This window comes from Aspergillus oryzae, chromosome 7 (genome assembly GCF_000184455.2).
Source record: "Aspergillus oryzae RIB40 DNA, chromosome 7".
In the NCBI taxonomy this organism is placed as follows: Eukaryota; Fungi; Ascomycota; class Eurotiomycetes; order Eurotiales; family Aspergillaceae; genus Aspergillus; species Aspergillus oryzae.
In genome coordinates this window covers 1837168-1855872 of record NC_036441.1, presented here as the reverse complement: position 1 = coordinate 1855872, position 18705 = coordinate 1837168, and the positions used below count along the sequence as shown (strand labels likewise).

At 49.7% G+C, this 18705-nt stretch overlaps 5 protein-coding genes across 5 annotated transcripts; 3 read left to right on the top strand and 2 right to left on the bottom strand.

Annotated features, from left to right (window-relative positions):
- Window positions 1-81: 81 nt before the first annotated feature.
- AO090011000724 (uncharacterized protein) lies at window positions 82-481 on the bottom strand (the record flags this gene model as incomplete). Its single annotated transcript, XM_023233075.1, has 2 exons — window positions 82-388; window positions 459-481. The coding sequence occupies 2 exons, from the start codon at window positions 479-481 to the stop codon at window positions 82-84; spliced, it is 330 nt and encodes a 109-aa protein (XP_023093613.1).
- A 3084-nt stretch (window positions 482-3565) lies between these two features.
- Window positions 3566-5168, top strand: AO090011000723 (uncharacterized protein; the record flags this gene model as incomplete). The annotated part of the gene is made up of 2 exons (XM_023233074.1): window positions 3566-3758; window positions 4993-5168. 2 exons carry the CDS (start codon window positions 3566-3568, stop codon window positions 5166-5168), a joined length of 369 nt encoding a protein of 122 aa, XP_023093612.1.
- Window positions 5169-6540: 1372 nt separating this feature from the next.
- On the top strand, window positions 6541-7230 carry AO090011000722 (uncharacterized protein; the record flags this gene model as incomplete). The annotated part of the gene is made up of 1 exon (XM_001826255.3): window positions 6541-7230. One exon carries the CDS (start codon window positions 6541-6543, stop codon window positions 7228-7230), a length of 690 nt encoding a protein of 229 aa, XP_001826307.3.
- Window positions 7231-9048: 1818 nt separating this feature from the next.
- AO090011000720 (uncharacterized protein) lies at window positions 9049-10654 on the top strand (the record flags this gene model as incomplete). Its single annotated transcript, XM_023233073.1, has 4 exons — window positions 9049-9311; window positions 9376-9766; window positions 9888-10516; window positions 10564-10654. 4 exons carry the CDS (start codon window positions 9049-9051, stop codon window positions 10652-10654), a joined length of 1374 nt encoding a protein of 457 aa, XP_023093611.1.
- A 1782-nt stretch (window positions 10655-12436) lies between these two features.
- Window positions 12437-17492, bottom strand: AO090011000719 (putative eukaryotic translation initiation factor subunit eIF-4F; the record flags this gene model as incomplete). Its single annotated transcript, XM_001826253.1, has 5 exons — window positions 12437-12581; window positions 12642-13021; window positions 13074-13157; window positions 13220-16516; window positions 16845-17492. The coding sequence occupies 5 exons, from the start codon at window positions 17490-17492 to the stop codon at window positions 12437-12439; spliced, it is 4554 nt and encodes a 1517-aa protein (XP_001826305.1).
- Between the last annotated feature and the right edge of the window lie 1213 nt (window positions 17493-18705).

The following is an 18705-nucleotide window of genomic DNA, read 5'->3' as shown; positions in this document are numbered from 1 at the left end:
GAGAATATTGGATGTTAATTAAGACGGAGACAATCAATAGTATACAGAGTTAGAGATTCTGAATGCTATATTCTTGAACACTCAGCTCACTGGATCGTTATATAAAGCAACCTTGTCCCCCAGATTGCCGAACCACCAAACAAGGGTCCCATGTTGGGGTATTTTCTGCCATACACCAACTTCTGAATCCAGCTGAGTGCAGGCTGTGTCTCTCTGAACGCCCTTGATGTAATCCTTCCCATTGATGTTACCTATTTCGAGATTGATGGGTGCAAGAACGTCATACGTGAGGTCACGGTCCCAGCGAACCTGTCCCAGTGACTCAACGCGCTCTTTCGTATAATACAACAGGAGGCCAATACATGGACGATGTGGCTTTTCTAGATCCCTACAGACACGTACTTTATAGAGGCCTTCAAGCGGGGCCTTTGTCATGTACCAGGTAGTTATTGACGTACTTCTTCCACGTATCTCGGGGCATTTATAATGCCCAAACTGGGGTTCTTGCCCTGGGGCCTCAACTTGGCACCCGGGATTGCAAGTTACTCCGATCTCCGTAATACGCTTAGATTCTGGATCTAGTCCATTATGGACTATTCCTGATATAGCACCGTCGCCATCTTTGACAAGGGGCTGGTACTCGTAGACATGATTCAGATCAATCGGCGGGTGGGTCCCGAATATGACGTCCCTTCCTAAAGAGGTTTTGAACTGTTCGATAAGCAGAAGGCCATGGATTTGAACGAAATCAACTTACAGCCAACGCAGGGGGCCAAGCCAATGAATTGCAATCTTTAAATTTCCGAATCCAAGCTGCTGTAATGAGCTCGCCATTATTAATCGGAAAATAAAACCAATACGTTTGGCTATTTTGGGCGCGTTGGTTCATCAACTCAACGAATGATTCGAATGCCTTTGATATACCTGTGAAGCCGTAGATCCCAATTGCATTACCGCGAGAGCAACAGACTATAAGACCACGAACCTTAGCGTCAAGTTTCACATGATTCAAACGGCGGTTGCCGTGAACATTATGGATATTCCACGGGTTGAGATTCAGTAACTCTGGAGAGCTCCAGATTTTCCGAGTACTTTCCAAGCCGCTGCAAAGACGCTGGTCTTCCTGACAAAAAGCCCCTGTCCACTTTAGCTGATATACGCTGGCTATTAGCAGGACAGACTTACATCCCAGCTAATAGACGCATCCACGTCAGAATCTGTGGTCTCGAGAAACTCATACCATGGGGCACCATCCGACAATGGCTTTGAATCTCGCTCCAGAAATTGTAGTCGACGAATACCCATGTGGTCAATAGATAAGATTATCCTCTTGGTATAAGTCGGTGGCTTTATGTGCTGCTGATCATATGTACTTGGCAATTCAAGTGGCATGTTGCTGATTGTGGAGATATAGGACTTTCCCTGCTATTTTGTCCTGCCAATATACAGCTCCTTCGCCAAGTTAAGCCGTTCACACCGATTTGGATGATCATTTCGCATTTGCTCAAGCAGACGACGGGTCTCCCCAAGCACAATTAAATACCAGCATGGACCAAGGAACTCCAAACTCATGGTCTGGATCTCCATTGGCAACTGCATAAACAACTCCTGGCTGAACCCATTCTCTAATATATCACTTGTCGGGCAACATAGCAACCCTTCTCGAGTTGATGCAGTATCAATGCTGTCTGTTTTTTGGGGCTTATAAAGGGGTCTAACCGCAACTGCGAACCTTTGCAGATCTTCGAAAGTTGACTTCTCGCCAGCAGTATAGCTTTTCCGTCAGGATGTCATAGCAATCCAAGTGACACCAGACAGATGGACTTGGGGACCTTGAACACCGTGGGCATGGAAACATACACTCCATCGGGACGGTGAGCTGATTTCCATAGAGATCTATGGATTTCGGATTAGAAAAGGGTCATCCATCCCGGGGTGAGATTTAACAAGGATCAGCGATCCGGTGCTTGCCTGTTGTCTACACAGCAGACATGAGGTCTGCCACGTATGGATACCATTTTCATAAAATGACATCGCAAAGCAATAATACACTTGGAATTTGCATAGACATCCGTAAAATGGATTTTATCTAGCGCGAGGAAATGATGTTTCTGCTTGTATTACCAAAAGCGATGTTTTGCCTAAGACTAACTAAGCCTTCGGAACAAATTCCCGCCGATCACGATTCACCCAAAGGGGCAACAACAGTCTGATATAGGCTGCATGTCAGGTACGCGAGGAGTCTAAGGAGGCTTTCTCAATGTTGGAGATAGCGCTTCTGAGGTACTCCGTACGCTAACCGATAAGTTAAAAAGACCAAAATGCCTGATTGTTGCCCCAGTCAGTATTCCCTAGAACAAATATATATCTATATAGGGTCCCTACCCTTTAGAATACCTAGACTTTGCAAGGTCCGCTCCTTACGCTCAAAGGTATCGAAGATAGCAGGTTAGCATATATTGACAATCATTAGCTTGGCGAATGCCATCTCTCCTCTTATTACGTATGTAGATGATCTGTATCTTCAACGGGTTCCTACTTCCAGCACCTCCCAGCTGATCAAGAGCAATAGCATTGTTTTGCAAACGCAACTTGAAAATGTTCATACGCCTGTAATCTACTGCACCAGCTTGTGAGGTCAGATGATAACAATATGGTTTGGAGCTCGATATGCTTTCCTTTCGCAGCCGTTGTCTACCCGTAATAAGAAAGGAACCCTAACAGGGGATAGAAGAGAAGAGAAAAGATAAAACCAGAGGCTCATATGTTACTCCCAAGGTAGAATAACTAGCCGAGGTCAATCAATTGATCTCTGTGGCCGGTAGCAGTCTCGATGATCAAAGTTTGTCCAAGCACTGCTGATCATCGCTTAAACCTAATTGAAGGTCTCAAAACAGAGATGCAGCGACCTATAGATGTAATCTCAAGTACATCATTACAAACGGGTTCAGTCTCTGCCAGCAATGTATAGCAGCACAGCATGAGGCAGGAAATGGACACCAGAAAATGAACGCATGAGAGTCGAATCGTCATGAGTCATCGACAAGGTCTAGGGATCTCTCGGACTCAATGCCCACTAACTCCGGAGCAAATGTCCGACCTCAGTATAGATTCTATGGGCACGGATGTATCGTGCCGGTGGATCAACGCTCATTCTCCGTAACCGGGAAACCGGATTACTACTATTCTCAGGGATCTGCCAGGGCTGAGAAAGGTTCCGAGTTGTGGGTCTCCATTTGATTTTGACCTACTAAGGTTTCTCTTCGATTCTTATTTTCGGGGACCAGTAAATACTCGCTACTGCCATAAGGCCATAGGTGGACTGATAGGATTATGCACGTCTAGACAGCGTTCTAGCCAGCGGTCAAGATTTTTTAAGATCGTCATATCATGAACTAACTTCCGCCGAAGCGAGAAGATAACATTGGCTCAATACTCTATCCGTAAAAGTATGTAGTTCAGTTTACTCAAGCCTTATATAAGTGTCATGCATTAGTTTATAGACTAAAATAAGGCCTGAAAATTTTTTCTCAAGACCCAACAATTTAGTCTAAATCAGAACAGTATGACACCTCGGCTGAAAAATTTGACATCCAGGGATCGGACCCAGCTGATTAGGGTGTATCCAGTGATCCACTGCGAATCCACCGGAACGGGCTTCGCCGATTTAAGCCCGACTCGCCGACATTCACAACCCACGGGACGGCCGTCTGTGGCTTGTGATCAGATCAAGCTCGGTTATGAATCTCCACTATGCAGTGGGTTATGTAATTATGCCTGGCACAAACTCATGTTCGACCGATTTTATTCAACTCTTGCAGAAGGATAGCTAATAGGAAATTAGTAGTTCGAGGTCATTGTTGACCTCACGCATGACAGCATCCCCCGATCGGCCTCATGTCCAGACTACCAGCAGTGGACACATGAAGTAATTCATTTGTGAGATCCTTCAGGGATCGACAGGTCGTGACGTCATGACATCATCTCGCTGATAAGGATGGCGATAAATTCACCCCTGCCTTGCTTGGATGTGGTACATAGCGAACGAACAATGACTTGATCCGATGTCATCGAGGGCAATGGATTGTGGCCAAATCTCATGTCTGGATTCTTTGGCAGAGCAGTTCTGGAGACGTGGTAGGTTGCCATTGGCATTTGTCCCTGCCATCGATTCTGCGGAACAGCCGTCTGTACTGGTAAGGCCAGTTTAGGATATACGACAGAGCATGTAATGAAACATGGGGTACATCGGAAGTAAGACAATTGATTATCTGGCATTTGCAGTGCGATAACCATAAATTTGGCAGTGTATAGGCAGAACAATACCCTCCGTAACCGTACGCGTATCAAATCCATGCCAGCCAAATGGCAGACCCAGTTCTAGGGCTGTGTCGATACCACGGGTCCACCGGAGACAGCCACAATGGCCGTGTCTCGACACATGGCTCGATCAGGCCCCAAGATCCCTCGTAGTTGAGTTACCGTAAAGGGCAGGTCACTTCCCGAAAACGTGAGGATCGTATTCGTACCACTCGTGGTCTCCGAAACGTTTCCAGACAACTGGCCTTCCAGCAATGGGTGTTGCCCCGGCCACACAGCCTTCAGTTCATGGGGGATTAAGTTCTTGGCCAATTTACAGTTCCATGCCAAGAGGCGACTAGAGCATTCGCACAAGTAAGGGGTCGTGTCGCTGCGTACGTGTTAGGCAGATAGATCCTAAAGATCTGTGGGGGAGCCGCATACGCAGTGCCGAGACCTTTTGTACGATAGGTATATGTATACCAAACAGGTGCTCGGTAGTTTATTGGCAGCAAGGGAGGAAATACGGTAGCCTTCCAGTCCGGCCACAGATGGTCTTACGTGGGCGGCTGGGAACAAATGGACCGGAGTCGTCGACCCTCGTTACAGGTTTCTGAATCTCATAGTAGATTCGGGCCCCGCGTACATTACTCGGGGCTCACTCTTTTATGCTAATGTCTGCATGATAAGCAGTTGAGGCCCCAAAGTGGAATGGCGAGAACCAAGCCCTAGGGGAGGAATTTCCCCAACCAGCGTCGGAATTCGCTAACTCCGAAGTCATTCCAACGTCAGACTGGCATGTATCCCAGTCGATGAAGGGCTTCGTTCGCCTCTCGCGAGTACCTTACAGAGAGTACTTTATCTTTTGATCATATTGATAATCCTCCACATTTCGATGATGCCATCGCTTGTCATGATAGCGAACTGACCAAAATCAGTAAACAGCATTGTTGAAGCATTGAAAGTTTAATTGGATTTCAAATCCATCAGAAATTAACCTTCGTATTAGGGGAGAGACTCATCCTCAGTAATCATCACTAATACCGGCTGGAACGATGCCGACCGGAGGAGTGGATATATCAAAGTCGATGAATAATAGGGTACTATGGACCCAATGTGATGCCTGGAAAGTTCTATTCAGCCTGTAAAATTTGGTTTCGGAGGTAGCGGGCGGAAAGATTGGTCATCCGAAGACCTTCACTGCTGGTCGCTGGGTCCCCGTGACTCATCATGATCCAACCTGATTGGGCTGCAGTGGGGCGGTGAGTGAAGGGACTGCCTTATGGATCCCCAAGCCTGGTAACAATACCGTGGATCTGCTGGGTCGGATGGGGTTTATGCTCTCCTCCGTTCCGATCGGCGGTCGGACTTTACACGGTTCACGGAACTTGATTAGCAAAGAAAAAAAAAATGATACCACATGAAGAGCTCGGTATCAACTAAGAAAAAAAAACAAAGAGTCAGCCTAGTAAAAAAAAAAAAAAGAAAAAGAAATGAAAAGAATAAGAAAAAAAGTTTTTACAACAGTGGATATATCAAGTCCTTATCCCTCCCCAACCAGAGTTGGAAACTATTTTCCTATATCCTTCATCAATATTGCACCCCCCTACCGTGACTTTTTTACACACCGATAGTTGATCCTCCAGCCATAGCTAATCATCTCCATCGCATCTATCAGCCACACACACACACAACTAAAAGATCCGACTATTGCTGCAGTGGTTGAACAGACAACCAGTGGAGACGACGCACCATTTCTAACCAGCCTGAGAACACGACACGACATCAACTTCAACTATTGAAGCGTCCGTCGTGCAGCTCCTTTCGAAGTACTTTTGTTGTGGTCCCAATTATTGGACCTGAAAGAATTCATACCTTGCCTGCTACTAAGGGCTACTAAGGTACCCGATAAGGGATTCATTTTAGTTGATCTGCGCCTTGTTGCAGTCTGACTCACCGCCCCCTCTCCGGGACGTTCATTGGCCGATCTAACCCTCGCCGGAAACAGTAGGTCTGCCTGAGTCACAGTGGGAACGGACGAGTCATCTTAAGTCTGGGCATTCGAAACTTGAGCTCATAAGCACATCAACATCCGGAGATTGCGCCATGGGGTCCTCTTCTTTCCCCACAACTTCTTCAACCACTACTACTTCTACTCCCTCTCCCCTCACCTCCTCCTATCACACTTCCTCACCCAGTGCCTACTTCACTTCCCTCGCGCGGAGGCGTCAACAAAAGAAAATGAGTATCACTCAAACCTCCTACCTCGCCCATGCCGCCCGCAAGAAGCTTACCCGTGAGGCTTCCCGGGCGGACCACGACTTGCGCCTCTTGGTTGGTCATGCCAACCTCCTCGATACCTTGATGCTTGAACTCGCCGATGCCGAACAAGAGCAAGAACGCTGGTTCAACCAGACCGTCCACGGCGTAACCAAGGGCTCCCCATCTGAACCCCGCCACATCCAATGGGCAGAAAGCGTGGTGGAGGATCCCGAAGAGAACTGGGATGCGGAAGATGTTTCCGACTCCGACCTGAGTGACGATTCTGACTTGGAGGAAAACGACTATGAACCTGCCTACACACCCGTTCGTCGACGTGCCCCGTCGCCGGTGGCCATTGTTCGAGAGAAAGAAATCGAGGAGGACTACGACTCCGACTCCGACTCGGACTTTGAATACGATGACGCGGAGGACTTGGAGGAGCTTGCTTTGACCCGGTCGCCATCACGACAGACTCCGCCTGAGCTGTCGTCTGATTCCGATGAGGAGTCGGAGGAGGAATCAATGCCTCCCTCCCCCCCGCAACCCACGCTGGACACTTTCTCTGAGAAGCAAGCCGAAGCTACCGAACTTCCACTGTCGGGAAATGGATTTGAAGTCGGGTATTACGTATCGAACCACTCGCAGAATACGATTATTGAGGCCTACTAAACGTCCTCGCTGATTGACGACTGCATCGATGTGCATACCCTTCTTGTGATACCCCTCCTACATTCTTGGGTTTGGTTTTGGATTTGTTTCAGCGATACATTATTTCAGCGGGTTCGGCGTTTTGGGCTGCAGACAAAAAACATCTTCATTGTTGGCGAATTTGCATTTTACTGCCTGGCATGGTCTGGACTTACTGGCGTTCAGACCTAACGTGCCTAAATGATTGGGCATTGTTGGATACTCTACTCTCATATGGGGCATTATTTTTTATGTTCCCCACCTGCTGGCCAGGCATGGCCTGTGCCCATGAATGTCTTTGACGATGACGATGCATATCACATACTTTAGTTAGAATTATATATAGGATTCGCATCAAAGAAATATATAGATAATACTTCTTCACTCTCCATCCTGGTTCATATCTACGATCTTATAGACCAATATCTTGCCAGTGTCCTTTTGTGCAGTCAAGAGATGGTACGCGGTGCCTTTCGAGGGGCTGATAACCATTCTCTTAGCTCAGGACTAGTTTAGGTACCGATCCAATAGTTAGGCTGACTATACAGAACTAGTTGACAATCTAGACCAGGACCCAAGACGCCGATCCATTAAGGCGGCACCGCACCCGCGCACACCGCCCAGTCGACTTGGATCAATCACATGGGCGATCAGCCGGCGGATCACTGGTCGAGACAGTCAGCAAAGCGACAAGTCATTTGGTCGTGGTCGCCTCACTTGTTGTGCAAAAGGAGGGGGTCGGGATTTTCGGCTGGGTGGCTGTGCCATCAACTCCCGCTGATAAGATGGTATTTCAAGTGGAGATTATCGTGGAACGCGGGCAAAAACTCTCCGGAAGACCGTCTTGCAAAAAAAACAAAAAGAAGGTTATTCGGACGCCGTGACTCCCGTGAGATCCGAGGATTGTCCTCGTCCTCAATAGCTGGGAGCTTGAGTCAACATTGCACACTTGCTCTGGTGATTGACGTTGTTCGGAGCCTCGGAATCTCCTGTCGTCGTTTCCTCTGGTTAGACTTCGTTTCCTTTTCCGGTTGGATTTTCCCCATTGCTCAACTGACATTCTCCAGTTCGGAGAATAGAGGTGAACCTCCGTGATCTGTACCAGGCGGCATAACTGTGGCATAGATTATCTCATCAGCTGCACAATTTATAATCATAATCAACCTCAACCAGGGTATTGCTTAATCTAATTTTATTAATAATACAGAGAGTGTTTAGCTTGTTTGGATCAATAGCACAAGTTGCCTCTATGTAATCATCTGGCCAACCATTACTCCGTATATCTCATAGACTTGAATAACATAGTCAGAGAGTTCCTTAGGGTTGAGTCTGAACCGTGACCAAGGACCCTCACATGCCACCGCAACGTGACAGGGGACGCACTCACCGCCTTGGCCCCTCCTCCCCGTGGTTCTCCTGCTGCATCCGGAAACTGATCGTAAGAGGCTCTTCTTGTACAGAGAAGTCCTGCTCGACTAGTATCCTACTATTCTATCCTACAAGGGGTCCCTACCTGAAGGTCAACCCAACCCCCTTGCTCAAGGGCGCTCTAGCCGATCCCGTCGCAAACCATGCCCAGCGTCCTCCGCATTACTCCACTGGCAGCACTTCAGGAGCTTCACGGTGGCTGAGTTGTGACCTGATCTATCCGGATCGTATCCGAGAATACAGACAGGCATTGCTACCTCGCAACCCTCTCAGTGTCTCAATCCGGTCGCATTACCTTTCGGGAAACGAACAAGCATAATACTATATCATTGAGAACGCTCACTCAAGCGCCATTGGAACCCACGCTACATCATGTCCTCCACCCCTAAAAGCTCCCTCGATAGCGAGGAGCGCGCATCCAACGCTTCCGAACCCTCATCCCAGAACTCACGCATCTCATCTACGGCTGATAGTCCCCGTCGGAAGTCGATTCAATTCAACTTTGGTGGGACCGAGCCACAGAGTCAGCATCGTCGGTCTACCAGCGCTGTCGGCGGGCGCCGGCCACAACAACAAGAAGCGCAGGACAAAGAACAGAAAGCCACTGGAAGAGGTCATTCACCTCCGCCACCCCAGTAAGTCGATTATGCTAGTTCTATAAACTCTCTACATCGCTAACTGGCTTCCGCATTTATGTAGAACTTACGAGAGAGGTGTTTCTTTCAATACGTTCGACAACCCTGACGCGGCGGACTTCTCTTTAACTTTGAATTACAAACACAAGGGGTATCAGTGTACCCGGCGCAGTCGTACTTTTCTATGCGGCACGGATCAGAATGATTATTCCGATTTTGCCTTGGAGTGGCTCATTGACGAATTGATGGATGATGGCGACGAGATCGTCTGTCTACGGGCCGTGGAAAAGGACTCCACGATCGCAAGTGACGCCGCAATCGAGGAGGGAAAGTACCGCCAAGAAGCAGAGAAGTTGTTTGAGCAAGTGATCCAGAAGAATAGCCAGGATGAGAAGGCAATCAGCTTAGTCTTGGAACTAGCGGTGGGGAAAGTCCAGGATATCATTCAGCGCATGGTACGTTGGTCCTTCTCTATATTTTGGCACGTTGAGAACAAGCTGACAAAACAAGATCCGTATCTACGAGCCTTCGGTACTGATTGTTGGCACCCGTGGCCGTAACCTAGGCGGCGTACAGGGCCTGCTGCCCGGTTCCGTCTCCAAATACTGCTTACAGCAATCCCCAATTCCCGTGATCGTCGTCCGTCCCTCCACCAAGCGGGAAAAGAAGAAGAAGAAGCGTCTTGCGGATCCCACTCGCCGCAACTATAATCACATCCTAGAGCTGAGCGAGCAGCGTGGAAGCAAGTTGTTCGACGCAAGTTCGAGCACGGACAGTCACGTCTCGAAACTTCCGGGCGAAGAAGCAGCCGTAGCCGCGGCTCTCGGCCTGCCTCAGTCGTACGCCAACTCCCGAAGCTCGCTGTCAATGTCCGAGCGAAGCAGTGTGAGCCATGATGAGAATGATTCGCCGTCTCCTAATGTCGACTCCTTGGGCACCAGCCACAGCCCAGCGGCGGGCACCCCGGAGAGCACTGAGAGCGAAAGCACAACAGACGATGAGCCTGGACCGCAGATCAAAGATGCACCCGAGGGCTCGTCATCGGAGACTGCATCTACGGAAGAGGCCAAGGCGGTTGATGCAACATCGACGGATGAATCCGAGTTGATCAACTCCAATCAAAGTACACCAAGGCCAGGCAGTTCTAAACTGAACATTCCGGTCATTGTCACTGAAGATATGACCGAGAAGGGAACGGATGGCCAGTGAGCTTGACACTGCTCCAACAACTCACTACAACGTACCATTTCAGAACTCATCCGGAAATGGGTACTAGCCGTATATTTTACCACGAGAAATCTTATCACACCATCAGCCAACCAGGTCATAACCTCACTACATAATCAAAGGCCACAAATAAGGGGAGGTATGGCTACATGAATCTCAGGCCGATGCATTACCTCTAGACAAAGGAAGCACATACACCATCTCTACTCTTGACGGACCACCATGTGCATCTTTGACAGCGTCACTACTTCTTCATATTCAGAAGCCAGTCACACTTGCAAGGTGTTTACGCTATGCAACATGAAACAGAATCTATTACATGCTTCGGCTGATTCGCGATTCATAGGACTCGTCACCGATGCTTGATTCCAAACCCCACTCCAATACAATAATCTCAATCATACATCGATAAACACAAGCATTAGCATCAGCATCAAGACCTGCACAGATAGATCTCGCATCTATACATAATCGATAAATAGATAAACAATCCACGAATAAACTATTCATTTCAAACAATAAACAAAATCCGTCCATACCCAAGTAAAATATAGAATACAAACATCCTCAACCTAAAGATATATTTCCAGAATCAACAATAATCACCCAAAAACAAACATACAACACTAGGTACAAATATTCCATACAGTTAAATATACAGCAAGCTTTAGTACACCTCTTTCCCTCTTTAATTTTTTAATTCCCCCCCCCCCCCCTTCCCCCCTTTTTCTTTCACATCGAGAAGTAAACAAAATCGAGCAGTGCATAGAGATTGCGGAAACATAATACAAAATTATATGCGAGCAAAAACAACATCTGGTATGCTACATGTTGCACAAAAATATCAAGCTTATCCACGGATTCATATGGCTATTAACTATAACCTCAGTCTCAGTGTTTAATTAGATACTTGGGGAGGTGGGGTATTAAAAAGAAAGGAAAAAAAGGAAGGCAATGGCTACTATCTAGAATAGTATAAAATGTCACTCAAAGGTTCCCAACATTTGTAATATGCAAAGAACTGGGGGATGAATTTACAACATACAGATGATTACCAAAAGGCTGATAGATGCTATACCTTCAATCGAGGGCTAAATAATACATGGAGACAGAACTCGATTGATGACTTTGGTTGGGTCGGTTGCAATCATGTTCATCTGGCTGTCAAGCATGTCAATCAATCGAGGAATGCACTAACAGAACACTATGGTGACATTATAACCCAAGAGGGCGTGGATATACAAGGTAGTAAATAGGAAATGTTTGAAAAGAAAAGAGGAAACTTTTTCTAACGAAGATTTTGTCTAGCAAAGGGTTTTAGAGAGACATATCATAGCAGATAAAGCAGACATCGCCAGCACACACCAAGCCAGTGTAGATGCAATGCATACAAGATGACTGAAAACGACAGGGGAAAAGAAATAAACACATAAGCTACATCATGTCTTCCATGAGACAAACAAGTAGCCGTGAGAAAGTCTTGTCCTGGTTGGGTCAAACGTCGGTGTCAACGCTTGTCCGGGACGGAAAACTGCTGAAGCAACTCCGGGTATTGAAATGCAAAGGACATAACAAGAAAACAAAAACATATCAGACATCCCTGCAAGCCAACCTATCTCGCTAGATTCTTCAAAAGCCCCACCTTCATTATGGCATTTCGCTTTTGAAACACAACATTCATTGTACATTATAACGTCGGAAGTGCCTGCCTCTTCCAATCAACGGATGGAAACGGAAGAGTGTATAAGCAACCGAGTACCGAAATCATGGACGAGAAGATTAGGAGGAATGAGCATGTGACATGAATAACATGGCATAAGGTTCAACAAAAAGAGAAGAATAAGTGGGAAATCTTTCCAGAAGAAACGGAATAATTTTCATTATCATTGCCAGAGAATCTATGATGCTTCCTCGCCGTCCTTCGAAGGGGTCTTGGATGGCCGGCGCTCAACGGCGGGTTGCGACTTGGCTAGCAAAGGGGAGGTAGGGTTCGAAGGGGGGGAGGTAGCCATGTTGTCGCGGTCTTCCAAGCTAGCAAGAGCACTATTCCAGAGTCAGATGAGGGGTTCAAAGCAAGACGATGCGTGGAAATTCAAAACTTACCTGAACGCGTTGATCGACGACGCAGCTTCCTTGTCTTCCTTCTTGCCAGCAGGGGGCGTTCCAGTCCGGCTGCTAGCAGCGCTATCATCGCTGCCACGAACCAAGTTGCCGCCAGGGCCAAGGTTCCTCCGGCCGCTGCTGCTGCGAGAACCCAGCATGCTGGAGGGACCAAAAGACATGGGCTGGCTGGTGTTGCGAGTGGTACGCAGGCGACGGAGGTCGTCGCTGCCGACCTTGCTGGAGGCGTAGTCCTGAGGAGGTGCCTGGTTGCCATAGCCAGAATAGCTGCGAGCATCACCACGGCCCATATTGGGACGGCCACCCCGGTTTGCCTGCTGGCGGAGACGCTCCATCTCGGCCTCTTGTTGCGCGCGAGCAGCCTACAATAACCGTTAGGAAAACCATATCAAAGGTTTGCTAAGATACACATACCTCTTCTCTGATCTGTTGGATAGTTTTAGGGCCCTTGTCGGCGTCCTTGGACTTCCACTTGGCATTACGCAAATCGATGATGTCCTGTAAAAAGAGGGATGTATTAGATATGCGTCTATCGTGCATGAGGATCGTGTGAGGCTTACCATGAGCATGAACTTAAGTCGGCTTGGCAGACCTTGGATCTGCACCATGTTGTTAATGCGCTGGAAGTAGACATCCATGAACGTGTGGCCCTTCTCGGAGGCGTCGAGGCTGGCACCAATAGTACGCAGCAGACTGGTCAAGCTCTCTACTTCGGCTTCATCAGGAACACCTTCGTAGTCAACCAGCTTCTTCAAGCACTCGTGCATGATACGCTCTGTCAACATGCCAAGCTTGTACAATTCACCAATGAACTTAACGAGACCCAAACCACGACGTTTGGCAGCGGCAGCCTTGTAGTACTCATCCGACAACATGGCAGCCTCCTCAGTCTGGCCCTCAGGCTTAGGAGGAAGGTTAACCTTCCAACCACGTTCGAACTCTTCTTGACAACGGTTGAGCAGGTACTTGCGGAACAGACTGCCGCCAACAACGACATTACCGTTCTTATCGCGGATGTTCTCGTCCTTGATCTCCGGGCTCATGCTTTCAAGCATACGCTTGCAGAACTTGGCATAGATCGAGGCCCAGTGTGCCTCGTCGGTTGCCTTCTCGAAGGTCAATTGGATCACTTGGCGCAACGTACGTCCGTCGGACTCGTCCTTGGACTGAGAGACAATTTCCAAGATCTGGCCAGAAATACGGTCGAAGTTTTCGGGTGTCATCTTGTTCAAAGCAGCCTTGACCTTGCGCTGCACCACATCGGGAGCCAGATAACCAGTACCTGGGGCAGCAGCACTTGGCTGAGCAGCCTGACCCACACTGCGAGGCTTCCAACCGGTGGTCGAGACCTGGAGCGCCGCGACCTCCTTTCCGGCGGTAAGAGGCATGGACTTGGCCATCTCCTCCTCCTTCTTGGCTTGGTGCTTCTCACGCTTGCTACCGGTGCGCGTGCCCGAACGGTTAGAACCCGGGCGAGGAGACCCTGGCATCATGGGATTGGCAGAGTTGGTGCGACTGAGCGCAGGCGAGCCCATCGGCATGGGTCCGCGTCCGAAAGAGCCAAACGGGTTGTTCATCGAAGCGGTACGAGCGGCATTGGCAAGAGCAAAGCGCTGCTCGGAGGTTGAGCCCGGAGGCAGACTGTGCCGGGACGCAGCTTGGCCGAAGTTGCCCATCTGGAATCCCTGGGAAATACCGCCGCGAGAAGTGTTGCGACCACCCATCATAGGTGTGCGAGCAGACTGTGGGCGAGATGAGTCGCTATCACCTACAGTCTCACGCACGCGTGCATCCCAGTCGACAGATGGCTTCTCCTTGAACACACTCTGGAACTGAAGCAAGAACTCCTTGTTGTAATGGAATTTGCGATCAGCGGGTGCGCTGGCATTCAAGGCCGGGTTGGGAGACACAATGGAGTCAGGGTAGGTAACCTGGCTCAGGTCCTCGATCAGCCGAGCGGAGTGAAGGGACTTCATAGCGGCGCTAGGCTGAGGAGGCTCAACGGCCTTGTTAGTCTCCAACTTGAGCGCAGCAGGCTTCTCACGCTTGCCAGCACTGGCAGGCTTCGCGGGAGGACCCATCGAGGCATCCGAAGCCGGAGTAGCAGTTCCGCTCTCAGCGGGCTCGCCGGCCTCCGTCGCAGCCCATCCTCCCTTCTTCAGCGAAGCGAACAGGTCCTTGTTCGAAGTGTCTTGCTCACCCGCTTCGCGCTTCTTCATCCGAGCTTCTTCGATAGCCTCAGCCTCGGCCTCGGCCTTCTTCATGTTGGCCTCGTAGGCTTCCCGCTCCTCTTTCTCCTTGCGCTCCTTCTCCTCCTTCTCGGCTTGCTTCTTGGCATAGTAGGCGGCCTCCGCGGCAGCTTCCTTCGCTTCGATCTCGGCCAATTCCCGCTCGATAGCATCGTAATCAATCTCATCCTCGTCAGCAGGAGCCGGAGTAGGGTCGGCGGGTTTGGAAGATTCTTCGGCAGCGGGCTTGGCCTCCTCGGCCTTGTCCTTCAAGCTCAGGTCCTCGAGAGCCTTGCGCGCGGCTTCCTCATCCGCAGCCTTCTTCTGTGCGGCTTCCTCTTCCTCCTTCTGCTTGCGGGCCGTCTCTTCCTCCTGCTTTTTGCGAGCGGCTTCTTCTTCTTCCTTCTGGCGAGTTACCTCGGTCTCGGCTGCCTCTTTCTTGCGGCGGGCCTCGGCCTCATCCTGTTCGATCTTCTGGCGCACCGCATCCTTCAGCTCCTGCTTCTTTTCCTCGTCCGTCTTGGCTGCCTTGGAGTCAGTCCGGGCGTGATCCGCACCACTGCTGCTGCGAGGAGGCGGCGTGGCGGTCGGAGTCGCCAACTTCACAGGAGACGGGGTCGCCCGAGCGGGCGACGCCGGGGCCTTCTCGAATGTCTTCACGGCACCACTACCAGGGTCCTTGATAACGATAGCACTCTTCTTGCTCGACGGGATGACAAAGTTCTGCACGCCCGGAGCGGGGCTGTTGGAGGGACGGCTGGCGGTATGCGCATGGCCGGAGGCCGGAGGACCAGCCGGGGGCTGACCGTGTCCCAAGCTGGAGCCGGGTCGGTCATTGGACACCTGCGAGGGCGAGCGGGACATGGCCTGAGGAGGCTGCTGGGGTGGGTACTGGCCTTGCATATACGGGGGCTGAGGGGTGTAGGGCATTCCGGGACGCGGTTGAGGGGACGACGGGGGAGCCATGAACTGCTGCATGGGGTACTGTTGGTAGTAGCCATAGTTGGGGTCAAAGTAGGGGCCCTGGTTCGATTTCATCAACGTTAGATAATGTTCAAATTGTCCACTCTCTGGAGCCAGATTGGGCGGGGGAAGTGAAATAGAGGGGTGGGGAGGGGGAATATTGGGGGAAGGTATAACTCGGGGACCAGGCTTCCGCTTCGGGAGGCCGCCACGACGGGGGGTTCTGTTATAAGAATGGGTCCTCACAGATTGGTGTGCCATGTGTGGGGGGTAGGCGCCGTAGGGCTGGGGCGGTCCCATCGGCACGGTGCTCATCTGCGGCGTCGCGGGGTGCGCGGTGGCCAACGCTGGGCTGCGGTTGGCCTGGGGAGAGTTAGGGAACGGCGGCATCGGGCGGGCTTGGTTGGGAGGATGGTACTGGGGGTTCATGCCACCCCGGGGCTGGTTGGGAGTGCGGAAGCTAGGACCAGGCGAGTAGGCCATCTGGCCCTGATAGTTAGACTGTGAGTATCCGCGGCCACGGCCACCCTGATGGTGATAACCACCACGACCGGGACCACTGCCCATGTGGTTACTCATGTCGCTGTGTGTCGACTGGGACGATTCGCGTCGCAGATGTGTCGACTGAGGACCGGGACCAAGGGGGGCTTGAGACGGGCGAGTCTGCTAGTGGGACGATTATTATTAATCCCGAAAGTTTCCAGGTATGCCAAGAGAAAAATAGATCCAAGTATATCACCCGCATTTAAAGCTCAACTTGCATGAAACCAAAAAAAAAAAATCGTTTTTCTTTTCTCTCTCACTCTCTCTCCCTCTGCCCTTGTCTCCATGCCATGTCTATGGGTATCGTAAAAGACGGTACAGAGATGAAGATCGAAGATCGTAACACAATAAATCCAGAAAACAAAAGATAGAACAGGGAATAAGGAAATTTGAAATGAGATGAATACCGCCCACAATTTATACGAGGGAAGAAAGAAGAGTAGGCACTTACATTATCACCTGCATCACCGAAGCTGCCAAAGTTGGGAACATTGCCTTGAGCCTGGTATGACGACGGCGGTGGCCGGCCACCGCTCGAGGCGGGCTGAGGAATAGGCGACGGCGAAGTCTGAGGCGACGTAACACGGGGGTTCGCAGTTGGGTTGACACCCAAGCCGGCCTGGGCTTGGTTGGCCAACACGGCTGGGTTACCCATATTGGGCGAGGCCGGCTGGTTGGCAGCAAAGCCAAACTGCAAGCTATTGGGACGACTGCTGGGGCCCCCGTTGGGGATGTAGCCTGAGGTACCGGCGGAGGTGATGGTCACGGAGGGCTTGCGAGAGTGGTCGCCTTGCGCAGAGGAAGGAGCCGGGGCGCCATTGACGATGGTGACGCCGGGGGTCTGAGGTTGCTGCATGGGTTTGCCGCTCACAGGAGATACTGAGGTCGACTTCCCATGTTGCGATGAACCGCCCACGGTGACGGGAGCGGCGGTCGAGTCCGTCGCGGACTTTTTGGTGGCGCTGGCGTAGGACTTGGTCGCAGCCGGCTGAGAAGAGGGATTCCCAGAGGTTGCAGGAGCGGTAGATTGAGAGGCGGCCTGGTTAGAGGTGCTCTGTCCTTGAGGTTGAAGGCCTGACTTTGGTGGGATCGAGCTCATTAGACAGGTAGGTTAAGTGAGTTGTTAAAAACAAAAGCGCTTTTAGGTTGGAGGGGGAAGAAAAAGGGAAGAAGGAAGAGAAAAAAAAAAAAGTTTTGAGATAAGCGGGAAGGAGTTTTTGATAATAAGAAAGCAGTGTGGGTGATGTCAAAGCGTGTTACAGCAGAAGGCGAACACACTCCAGATCCCACATCAAATAGATGTCAATTTTATTATCCCACGGAAATTGGATAATAAAACCAGAGGGATTTTTTTAAGGTATCGGAAAGAAGAACCACCGATACACAAAAAAAAGGAATTCTCTGATGATAAAAGAGAATCAAAAAAGAAACGTCGTGGGTAAACGACGAAGAATCCTGGGGTAAAGCAGGAAAAAAAAGGGAAAAGAATAATAAATTCCAAAGAGGGGGGAGGAAAAAAGAGGAAGTAGGGAAAGATTTCGCTGGTTCCTCTTTTTTTTCTTCTGTTCTGGTGGTGCTTTTTTTTTCACTGCTCAAAGTGGAAACGAGCGAGACCGACAACGTAAAATAAAAAATAAAAATTCCGTACGGAAGAAACCATACCAGCAATGCAGGCAGTGAACAACACAAAACTGGCGGTATTCCTGATAGGACCACTTAAGGCTTCCTTTTATTATTTCTATTGTTTCAAAGAGACAATCATGCTGCATCAGTTTACTCTATTCTATTTTCCCTCCCTTTTATTAGTATACATATTTTGTTCCTTTCTTTTAAGAACAAGAAATGGCGGAAAGGAAAGAGAGGAAGATCGGACAGTTCTCCGTACAACGTACGGAGTATACCAAAAATACATACCACAATACCCACTCCACCTCAGGGAAGAGACAAAACAAGCTGAGTAGGAGCAAGTGACGGAGCCAAATACCATTAGTCTAGTCTAGATTAGGTGCTGGAAGGACTAACATTCAATCAATCATTCTCTCCAGCCGAACAATACAGAACCAGGCTGGTTACCCGATCGGGAACAAGTCGGGTTGAGGCGGACATGAAAAAGCAGCGCCAAGCCGTCACTCATTCACGATTCAGACTCTCGGTCATTGTTCTTTGCTTGTTCAGCCAGTCAATGCGTCAGTCCTTTCAACTGTCGACTACTACAAAGTAGTATTGCCCTCCAACTGTGATTCATATTATGACTGTGAATCGTTTGGTTTTCCTTGATGATTGGCCACAGCAGCGCACTGGTACCTCTCACG